The 11,759-nt window shown below is 36.4% G+C and overlaps 1 protein-coding gene across 5 annotated transcripts; it reads left to right on the top strand.

The window, feature by feature from the left end:
• Nucleotides 1-1,181: 1,181 nt before the first annotated feature.
• LOC121971517 lies at nucleotides 1,182-11,476 on the top strand. 5 transcript variants are annotated; one of them, XM_042522826.1, is made up of 14 exons: nucleotides 1,182-1,605; nucleotides 2,084-2,217; nucleotides 2,352-2,501; nucleotides 2,586-2,697; nucleotides 2,823-3,165; nucleotides 3,491-3,704; nucleotides 3,879-3,968; nucleotides 4,388-4,643; nucleotides 4,798-4,910; nucleotides 5,488-5,586; nucleotides 9,122-9,169; nucleotides 10,545-10,655; nucleotides 10,734-10,824; nucleotides 11,026-11,476. In XM_042522826.1, exons 1-14 carry the CDS (start codon nucleotides 1,317-1,319, stop codon nucleotides 11,124-11,126), a joined length of 2,151 nt encoding a protein of 716 aa, XP_042378760.1. In that variant the 5' UTR covers nucleotides 1,182-1,316; the 3' UTR covers nucleotides 11,127-11,476. The 5 variants fall into 5 exon arrangements, with proteins under 5 accessions (XP_042378760.1, XP_042378761.1, XP_042378763.1 ...); XM_042522827.1 differs by having other exon boundaries at nucleotides 1,200-1,610; XM_042522829.1 differs by having other exon boundaries at nucleotides 1,463-1,605; nucleotides 1,684-2,217.
• The last annotated feature ends 283 nt before the right edge of the window (nucleotides 11,477-11,759 follow it).

The following is an 11,759-nucleotide window of genomic DNA, read 5'->3' as shown; positions in this document are numbered from 1 at the left end:
CTGGCGGCCGACACAGCCGCCACCGAGGAAAGAGGGAAGAGGGAAGAGGGAAGAGGAAAGAGACGAAGAAATTTGACTTACCGACGAATCGGAGGAACCCTAGCTAGCCGCCGTTGTCGTCCGCGCTCGTGGAAAGAAAGGAGATCGGGCCACTAGGTTTACTTTAGGCGCATTTACCGACGGAAACAATTTTCCGTCGGTAAATAATAATATTACCGACGGAATTGTATATTCTGTCGGTAAACTTACGAGTTTTCCGACGAAATGTACAATTCCGTCGGTAATATTATTGTTTACCGACGGAATTATTATTTCGTCGGTAAATTCGACATTACCGATGGATATTATTATTTGTCGGTAATTTTGTCAGTAAGACTGTATTTTTTTATAGTGATATATTTAAGTGTCGAAGGTTACTCCGATTAATCTTTAAAATAGAGAGATTATTTTCAAGTTAATCAATACGTAGTCCCAGGATTTGGTGTGGCAGTAAAAGGCTTGGTATATTTCTATTTAATTTTCACATGGATCACACGTGCAGGAATTGAACTATGGGTAGTGAAGTACGGCGGCATACTCTTGAATTAATTTAGTAAATTGAATGGAATCGTAAAATCTAAATACCTACTATAAAACAAAATCACACATATGTACATTTAGGCTATGTTTACTCAAGAGTGTGGATGAGGAAAGAAAAGGAAAGGAGTTAACTATGGAAAATTATCTTTGGAGGAAGAGAAAAGAAATGGTGAAGAAATATTTTCCTTTGCACATTTGTTTATCTTAACAGAGGAAGATGAATACTTATGATGTAATTTTGTAAATCAAAAAGGATGCATGCGTCATTTTTTTTGGTACATAGTGTAATTTTATGAGTTAAAAAGGCTACATGCGTCATTTTTTTTGGTATATGGTGTAATTTTGTGAATGTAAAAGGGGTACATGCGTCATTTTCTTTTTCCATCCGCTGCTTTCCTTCCGATTTTGAGGTGATCGATTTTGGCTCAAAAATTATCCGCGGATGAATTGTGTTATTTTTCTTTCGAAAAATTTTAATGAAATAAACGACGGAAACTTTTCCACTGTGAAAACTTTTCCTTAATTTTACTTTCGTTATAGTTCTTTTGTATAGAGATTTAAACTCTCTTACTCGTATTTATCCCACCACCACTGCCCAAAGAGTTCGTCGTGGCCCAACCACAGCCCTCCGAAAGGAAGCCGAAAGACTCCAAGCTCGAAATTTTTTCTCTACCACAGAAATCGTCGGCCATGGAGGAACCCTAGAGTTTATCAATGCCCTGGCGCGGTGGAGATTGATGGATTATCACTGTCAACCACCATGGCGCTTGTTTTCTCGCTCCGCCCCAACTCCTGCATTGCTTTCTTCCCTTCCCATCCTTTCGCCACGTCCCGTTGTCTTCCCGCCTATGCTGCCACGATACGGGCTACGGCGTCGGCAGGCGTGCAGGCTGACGCCGCTCGTTGCGGAGCAGCTCTGGTGTGGTTTAAGAATGATCTCCGTGCTGACGACCACCCGGGTCTTTTGGCTGCTGCGGCCAAGCACAAGACTGTCGTCCCGCTTTACGTCTTCGATTGCCGGACCATGTCGAGTTTGCCTCTTAACTCTGTTTCCTCCCTCATAGGCGCACTTAATTAGGAATTTCTGGAACATACATTTTGTAGAATGCGATTTCGCTGATGAAAAACCGGAAGGAGGTTTCAGAAGGGAATTAAGGGAATGATTTAGATGTGAAGAATTAATTTTTTCTCTCTACCAGATATCTAGTAATCTGTTAACATCGAAGGAACACTATTTTTTGACAAAACGTTATTCTGCTGCAGAGGAAGTACACTTCGGGTAAATAACTGCTTCCGTAATATTAAAAATAGTAACTTTGTTCCAAAAATATTTGCCAATACTTGTAAGCAACAAACAGGGATGTACAATTTGAGCATGGCACGATGAACTTTGTTGATCCTGAAGATAATCCTGGGTTCGAGAGAGTTTTGAAAAACATGTGCCACATAAAGGATTATGATTCACTAGGAATTTATTTAATTTCTTTTTTGTTTTCATATGCAGGCCTTTCTGATGAGATGCTGGAGCTTCTTTTTTCCTCTGTGAAAGATCTGAAAGAAATGCTCACGAATCAAGGATCTGATTTACTTCTTGGCTTTGGGAGCACTGAGGATTTTATTCTGGAAGTTGCAAATAAGGTTGCTAAGCTAGGAATAATGTCTACTTGTGTCTGACTATGTTAATAGATTGATGAAAGATTGATTTTCTTCTGTTCTGCAAACCAAAATTTGTCTCCGCTAATACAGGTTACCCATTCATCTAAGTGTGACAGGTGAAACCCACTCATATATATGCAGAAGAGGAGTCTGAATATGATCTTCGCAAGCTGACCACTGCTGTTCAATCATCTCTAAGTGCAGTACCTTTATCATGGGGACACCCTGAATTTGTTTTTTGGAGGACTCCCTTTTATGATCTTAAGGTTGTCTAGTTGATATTCTTTTTCTTACTTTTCAGTTTTAAATTCTTTTGTAATTTGTTGTATCACTGTTACATATCTATCTAGAATTTGAAAGAACTACCAGCATCATATGACGACTTTACCAAACTGAAGTTGCCAGTATCTCGTCCATTGCCAGCTCCAGCTATGCCCATATTGAGAACGGAGTTGAAACTTGGTATCCTCTCATGTTTCCTGGTATCTCATTGCTTATTTCAAAATTTGGTTTGTATAAATAATGTGCGTATGCTTTTGCATTTTTATTGATGGCGAGAAGTATGTAATGGTTTTGTTAACTGTCAGGTACAATCCCCTCTTTCAATGATGTGAAGAAGTATCTGTATGATTCAACTGCTCGCTCAGATAAGATCTGGATTTCTTGGAAAAATGTATCAGCTCAGTCCACATTCAAAAAGAGTAAACATCAAGTTGTTGCACGAACTGATCCTACCAAAAAACATGAAAGTCATGATAGAAAAAGTGAACTGACCTCAACAAATTTAAACAATGAATTAGGAGTGAAAAATTCAAGTTCTATGTTTACAACAAAAGGGAGCCATGTGAAAGGTGGAACAAGTGTTGCCTTAAATGCTCTAGCTGCTTATTTAAGATATCTTGAGGGAACAGCGAGAGATGATTGGCAACAGTATGTAATTGTTTATTTATAAAAGCCTATTTCATTTGCTTAACAACTTATGATTCATGTTACACCGGGTTAAGGTAGGTTGATGTTAAGTCAGTCTGCCCATAGTTCATAATACAATTTATCTTAGGAAGCTTGTTATGCCATGCAAAATTCTGGTTGATTTTGTATTGCTTATGTCCTATTCATAAGCAATATCCTAAACAGACTCAATACGTGGTTTTATAGACCCTAAAATACATTAGTATTTTTTGTTTGTTTGAAAGCATGATGTCCATTAAATCTTTTGTGAGCTTGATCAATTTTTATTCCCTGATTTGATTATTAGGTTGCATGACAAGTTGCGGAACACTGAAAGTAGGAAGGGAGCCTCATTTAGGGCCCTATTTGGCTCTGCCCTTTATTTAGGGATTATATCTCGGAGGAGAGTATACTATGAAGCTATAAAGTATGAGAAAGAACGGAATGCAGGTTTTCTCTCGCCATTTGGATATTCAGCACCTACAGTTGCAGCAGCAATTGATGCTGTTTGCTCCATGGAGGTAGGGTCTTGATTTATCAACCATGAAATGCATTAAAAGATTGTGATTTATGTTCTTTACTCTTTTTTTTTTACATTTACATTATGAGATTGGAGAAAAGTAAAAAATATAGAAACTTTATGCTACATATACATGAGATCTTCCATTCATCTAACGCTATTTTCTGCCTAACAGTGGTATTCACTTCTGGCTTTGAAAAGCCAAATGTGCAATGAGGAAATATACACCTCAAGGATTTGGAGATGGAGAAGTTATTTTATTCAGGTTATTGGGGAAACACAAACCGTTTTATATGTTATTCTTCTTTAAATTAATTTGTCAAGACTACATGTATCTCTATGGTTTTTCAAAGAAATCCCGAGAATGATATAAGACTCGACCAAAATACTTTGGAGCTTTTGCACATTTATGTAAAAACTGCATGTGCCGTGTGGGAATATATAATAATATGCTTGTATGAAAATTGGAGGTCAAGGCACCACTTTATGTTTTTTAAGTTTAGAAAATCTGTTTCTTGATGAGTCCAATAATAAACTTAAATTTACAATTTGGAATTTCTGTTTCTTTGTCTTTTTTTATAATACATTTGACTTTTGATAAGTATGTTTATGCTGGGTTGCATTTCATTTTTTGGTTGATTAGGCTTCTATGTTTCTTCTCATCTAAAATAAGTTTCCATATAGTACACAGCAGCAGGCAATGAAGGCCCTGCAGTTCTTCTTGTTCATGGTTTTGGGGCTTTCTTGGAGCATTTCCGAGGCAATATTGACAACATTGCTGATGGTGGATTTCGAGTTTGGGCTGTTACTCTTTTAGGTTTTGGGAAGTCAGAAAAACCAAATATTATATATACTGAGTTATTCTGGGCAGAATTACTGAGAGATTTTGTTGTTGATGTTGTAAGAGAACCTGTTCATCTTGTTGGCAACTCCTTAGGTGGTACGTCCTAGCTTGTGCTTTATTTTGATCAATTTTATTGGAGAATTATGAGTCCTGTTGAATCATAATATTTATTTTTTGTACTTTGTACTTGTGAGTTCATGCTTCATGATATGATTCTCTAGGAATTTCTTAACACTCTTGTCATTTTCAGGTTATTTTGCTGCTATAGTTGCAGGTCTATGGCCTTCTTTAGTAAAGTCTGTTGTTCTTATAAACACAGCTGGCTTTATTGTTCCCTCTTATTCTTCATCTCCAGTAGTTAATGTAAGTCGATCCAGGTTGTAAATTAGTCATTTAAAAAAGAAATTACTTTCATATGACAAGTAGTATATGTAATTGTTAATTAGTGGGCAAGGATAAATTAACCCGAGTACTTTTAAACCTGAAAGAAGAGGAGCCTTAGAAATTGGAAAGAAGCATAAATCATGTCAGATATATCATACATGTGCCTGAATGAGCTCCATTTGATGGGTAAGGATAAGTTAACCTGAGGATTTTTTTAAACCCCAAAAATGGAGCCTTAGAAATTGGAAAAAAAGCAGGTTGTGTCAAACACATCATATATGTGCTTGGATGAGAACTGAACCCCTTTGTTTCTAACAGAATGAGTTGAGCTGTTTCTTTAACGAATAAATATTCTTGAGCATTCTGAAAGTCAAAACCGTATTACCCATTCTATTATGATGTACATGTAACATTGCCAGTAGTATGCATCTTTATGATAAAAGACGACCATTTCAATTTTATTTCAATTTTATTTCAATTATCTAGTTGAGAAATTCAAGCTCTAGATTCTTGAATATAGAGTTGAGACTGACAACTTAAATGCTTTTAATTTCAGGAAGGGAGAATATCTGCACTTGCATGGTTGCAGGCACAAGTGCTGTTGTTATATCTAAGGTCAAGAGCTGGCCAGATAATTCAGAAGTGCTATCCAACTGTATGTAAATTTCTAGAGGCAGCTTTTCAAGAATCAAATATATAGTATATATTTCAATTTTTATATTTGAACTTATACGAGCAAGTATATCCATTGATTTTACTGAAGCAAAACTAATGCTGCAGACAAAAGCTTTTACATAGCATTTTTGATTAAAATTTTATTTATGATAATTAAAGATATTTATAAACATATTTTTCAAATAAAATTCTCTCTCTATTCTTCCCTCTTCCACTTCTTTTCTTCTATAGCCTATTGCTGCACTTTCTCATCCTACCTTCACCAAGCCTTAGACCCTCCCTCTCTCTCCTCTTCACTCTCACTCTGGCTCTTCCTCCTCTCTCATAGCCCACTACCTGCCACCTTCTTCTCCTTCCTTTTATACACTGTCCATTGAGTTATTCTCTCTTTATTCCCACATCTCCCTTCTCTTTCCTCTCTCTTGTGGCCCACTACTATGACCTCTCTCTCACAACTCTCTCGTCTCTCTTCCTCTCCATCTCCTTCCTCTTCTATCTCCTATGGCTCACTTTAAGTCGACTCCTATATAATCTTTCTTTCTTTTCATCTATTCCTCTTCCCTCTCCCCTTCTCGCCTCTCCCACCATTTCCCTCTATGAAGAAGTGCTCCTGGTTTTGTCCTCTTCCTCTCCATTGTATTTCTCTTCAATCTCCCATGATTTCTCCTTGCACTCTACTGACATCTCCTTCCTATTTGCTTACTCACGTGCTCCTATCACCCATTTATCATTCTTCGTTCCTTGTAATGATGGTAGAAAACCACAATGAATTAGGAAAGAAATGGGAAAGGAAGATATGGTGGGAATAGAAGAGCAAGAGGGAGTGGGAGGAGGTGGACAACAAGTTATTGGGAAGATGATGAAGAGGAGCAAAGCAAGGTTTATCACAGGTATTTGAAGAGGAGGAAGAGAGGCGGAAGAGAAGAAGAGGGAGAGAAGAATAAAATTAAAATAAAATATATATATCTATACACTTGAAAAAATATTTTGATTAAATGCTACTATCAACAGTCAACGGTCTTTCATTTGTTAATACGTATTCTTTTAAGTGAAATTGAAAAACTTATATAAGGTTATGGACTTGATCAAAACTGTAAAGTGTGAAAACTTATAACTGTTGATCTCACCCTTCACCTATCTATGTACTACCTTACTGTAACTTTATAAATAGATCCCTGTGTACTTACCTAATTTAAGTGAATTTCTAATAATTTACAAATGGTCTCTTACCCTCCCCCTCAAGTTGGCTTTTGAATATTGTAAAATTTCAATTGGTTATAAATCTATTCAACCTCTCACGTAGAAATCTGCTATTTATTTTTGGTAATCCATATATCCGACTCTAGCGGGCGGCCCAGCCCTACGGAAGTTTCCTATTGGCCACTTGGGTAAATCCGAGAAGTGCTTGCGTTGTTGGACACTGGTAGCCAACCTTCACAGGTCACTTCTTGCTGATGAGAGTCATGCTCCACTTGAGTACGCAACCATGACTTGTAACACGGCCGCTCTGCCAGTGGGCCTAGGCCCATGGGTAATTGTACTTCGCGTTGTGTTCGCAACATGGGCGCTCCACAAGTGGGCCCAGACCCATGGGTAATCATACTTCATGCTGCGTTTCATGCTTTTCCATCAAATAGAGCATAAACATGCTCTAGCCGAGGATTGATCTGCGATGCTGTGGAGATCCACCAAATGTCTTTACCGCTGCACCAAGCCGAGGGCAGAAATCTGCTAATTGATCATTGGAGTTAACAAATAAAAAGATGATCTCTTTATATTGCATCTTTTACTTATAAAGTAATTGCCAACCTATTTATATATGATTTATGAAATATGTAATTGAAAACTATGTTCACAACATCCGAATTATCCCAATATAACTTCATTGAGACATCAACTAGCCAGGGATATTTTTGAACTTGGCTATCGACTGTCTAAGCCTAATAAACTCATATATAGCTAGAGGAATAGCCCTTATTCTTCCTCTTCACTTGATCATAATAGTTTGCTTCTTGCTTGTCTAAGATCTCATATTACCTCTCACAAGAACATAGTAACTTATGTGGATTTACTATCCTAGAGAAAACCTGCTCCTAGAGACCTTTTCCTGGAACATTGTAACACTGTTGCAAAATCTTTAAAGTTGCTTCCTAATGATCATGACATGGAGTTTAAGAAATTGATCAATTGCACTCACATTGAATGAGATGACAGATTTGGTGATTATATGGTACCTCAATTTTCCAACTAAGTTCCAATACTTCTTTGTATTAGATTATATCTTTTCGTGTCTTTGTCCTGACATTATGAATCATGAAAGTTTCAACTTTCTTAGCTCCTAACATATAGACTTAAACATGCCAAACACATCTTCCATTGTGAGATATCGTCTCCTTTTGAACAAGCAATCTTTATACCAAATAAATACTTCAAATTAATTAAATGATGTGACCCTAATCTGAATGTGTTGTGACCGACACGGAGTCTATCGTGTGAAGCCATAACCAATTTATAGGCTCATAAAGTATTTATATGAAAATCCTCATTTTATTGCTAACTATTTTTTTTAAACAATTAAAATATTAATAAATTTGTTTGTAAAATATTTTTTGTAACTAATTTTTTAAAATTATTTAATAAATTTTTATGTTATTGTGTAAATTTTTTATTTTATAAATTACTTTTAAAAAATATATTTTTATTATTAGATTTGTGCTTTATGGGTGAGCTTGGGCCTTATGCATGTCGAGCACGACGTAGGAAACTCGTGTTCAAGCACTTGCTAGGCCATAGGTAGTACCAACTCGGGTTGTTCTAGGCTGGCATGACTCATCTAGAGTTATATTGAGGCTAACATGGCCCTAGAGGTGTTTAATATTTGTCCTAGGTTTTGTCCATTTCACCTTTAAATGCCCCATCAACACCTTTACATGCATATTGGTTTTGTGAATGTGGAAAAGACAATCAGGAACTCTCATTGCGTATGGGGGACAATAAATTCCTCAATAACTATGAATCTGATTGCTTAGATTTAGCATGCACAAATATAAATGGTGTGAGTGAGCGCAAGGACGAGATAGAAGTGTGCCACTTAGATGAGGTGAGACACGGTTCATGAGTTTTGTGTGTAAATAAAGACTAAGTGATGATTGCTCCCGTGAGCAAAGACAAGGTGATCCTTGTGCTTGTGAAGAAAAGGTAATAACCTAGGAGGACATAGTCTATGTGTAGGCAAATAACATTCAAGGAAGAACAATAGAAAATACAAACAATGCGCAAGGAATCCCTGGAATTGGTGACTTTGATATCATTTTAGAGTGGGGAAAATTCTTCTTGTAATTTTTCATATACATGCATGTTTATTTACTGAATTACTGGTAGGTACTTAATAAGAAAAAAATCATGTATAAAACTGGAATTTATGCTATAGTTTATGCATGATTCTCATAGTTAACCTTAATCTTTGTTTTACTAAAGTGACATTTGGTTTGAATCTTACCATTATTTTGATACAGAAGGTCGAACGGGCAGACAGTTGGCTAATTGGTGAAATTCTCAGGGCTGTATCCTTGTACAATTTTTACTAGTTGTAATCAACTCCATCTGGCTTAGTTTTACCTGGTCTTTTTTTTTTAAAATGTTTTTTCTGTTATTGGAATGTACTATCTGATAAATCATGACTAGGATTCTCTAAAACCTGTAGTGTGCTGAACTTAACTGATGGTTTGCCTGAGATTTTGAAATTAGAGGTTGCAATAAGTTACAATTCTTTACTATTTCTGTATTTATTAAAAAAACTTATCTGAAATGTCAGTGACTTTGTACTCCGTGGCATTGAAATGCTTCTTTATTAGTTTTCCAATGGAACCATCTCTTTCAGATTTTTCATGACTGCTTTCCTAGCAAGCTATCCAACTAAAGTTTTGATGCAAGAAAATTTTATCACGCATTGGAGGGTTCATTAGAAAGTTTATGTTGTTTCTTTTTGCCACTCCTTATCAATGCATAAGGAGGGTGCCTTTCAGTTTTATTGTTGACCAACTGAAAGGCACTTTTATTGTTGACCTTCTTTGGATCACAACATGAGGGGGACTTTGAGCTTTTCCCTTCCTTTTTTTCTTCTTTTAATCTCAACCAATTTTTCTCTTATGTTCACATGCTGCTGATGTACCATGTCAACCATAGGATCCTCATCGGGTGATTCCCTTCTCCAGTCTGTTGCACATTGCTGATGTGGGCTGGATTAGAGATTTTTGTTACTTAAAGTATTATCTTATTCTATCCTATTTACATGGTGTATATGGATTGAATGCTAGTGGTGATCTGAACAGTGAAAATAATCTATTCTCAGGTTGTTTAAGTCTAGCAAAAGGTTAAGCTGTCCTTTCCTCTTGGACCTCGAGTGCTTTCTTTTATTTGTTATTTGCTGATGTTTATGGTTTAGTTTGAGGGTGAGTGTTGAGAGGATTAGGGTTAAGAGGTTATTATGCTGTTTCCATTTTAGTACTTTTAGGTTTATAACTACGTGTAGAGTCCTATGTCTGTACAAGTGGCTATTCCATTAACAATACAATACAATATTTCTGTTTCTTAAATTCTTAGTAAATTAATTTTTTGTGGGTCTTGAAGGTAGGTGGGTTTTCATTAGATTCAACTTTGGCGTTGAAACTACAATTGTGCATGTATTGAAAAAATTAGTGAATAGAGACTTTCTGACTCATATCAATAGGTAATAGTCATCATCATTGATCATGTTTTACATTCAAGTGCTTCCTTATTCTTTATTTTACTATGTCCTTGGATGCGTTAAGTACACACGTTCTGTTGACATGACATAAGACGATAATGCTTCTGATTAAGAGTGGATACATGAACTAGGGATGAATAGGTTTTGAGATACTAAATCATGCAATCTCTTTGTTCCTTAACCAAAGCCAGTCATTTGATCCTGGTGTAGCTTTTGTTCTGGAAAGTGTCGTCAACTTCAACCTGTCCATTCCACTCAATTACCTACTCAACTCTTTTGGGGGAGAGGTATTGGTCATACAAGTAAGTGTCATGAACGAAGGATTCACATGGCAAATTAATTTATCAGCTGATGATTAATCTTCCACTCAACAAACTCAGGGGATGAAAGACCCACTGACCAAATCTGAAGCATTCTTGTCTATGATCAAATCACATTGCAGCAATGCTACAGTCAGTGAATTGGATGCAGGTAACATCGCAAAACTTATGATGTAAAATGAATTCATATACATTTTTATTTGCAGATATTTTAACTTTCTCTATTTCCATCTTAGTTTTTAAATCTTTCTTCTTTTATGTCATGATTCTGTTAGATTTTTTTTTTTACTGGATGAGGTCATATTTGCAAAATTTTTTTTTGCCGATACAGTGTTGATTATTGTCATTTCAGGTCATTGCCCCCATGATGAGGTACCAGAAAAAGTGAATCCAATTTTGAGAGAATGGATAAAAAGAGCCGAAAAATGTGTACGTAGCTTTGAAAGAACTTAGTCCGGTGCAAGCTCCCGTCAATACGGGTCCTAGTAGTTGAGGTATTGTTCTGAACAACCAAAAGCTCCCGTCAATACGGGTCCTAGTAGTTGAGGTGTTGTTCTGAACAACCAAAAATCTGATTTAATCAATGAGAAGCATCATGTGTGGAATCCAAGTGCTATTCCATTGATGACAAAGACAATGCTTTCAGTATAACCCTATGTACGTTGGGTAGAATGCTATTCTCAAAAGGAACACAATATTAGCATTCAGTTCATGACATATGCTACAGTGTAAATTATTACAGAAGGTATTTATTACGATTTTCATACTTGTGAATTCTGCTTTATAGATTCATATTTTTTTAATCCAGTATTTATCTCTTACTATCCGACTAAATTAGAGGTGGATGACCCGGTCCTACTTACGAGGCACCAAATAAATTTGGAAAGCACAGGTGCGCCACATAGAGTTCCCAACTACACCAGTGGTTTGAACTCGATAGGTGTTTGAAAATGGCCAACATGATATTAGAGCTAACATGAGATTCAAATTCTCGTTGATGGAAAAGAGCCTCGTTGCTTTTCCACTGTACCGTACCCTGCGGGGTCGGTTTTATAGATTCATATACTATGATTGGGAGGTAACACA

The sequence above is a fragment of the Zingiber officinale genome, chromosome 4A (genome assembly GCF_018446385.1).
Source record: "Zingiber officinale cultivar Zhangliang chromosome 4A, Zo_v1.1, whole genome shotgun sequence".
Lineage (NCBI taxonomy): Eukaryota > Viridiplantae > Streptophyta > Magnoliopsida > Zingiberales > Zingiberaceae > Zingiber > Zingiber officinale.
The sequence above is the reverse complement of the archived record's forward strand: the minus strand, read 5'-3'. Positions and strand labels throughout refer to the sequence as shown.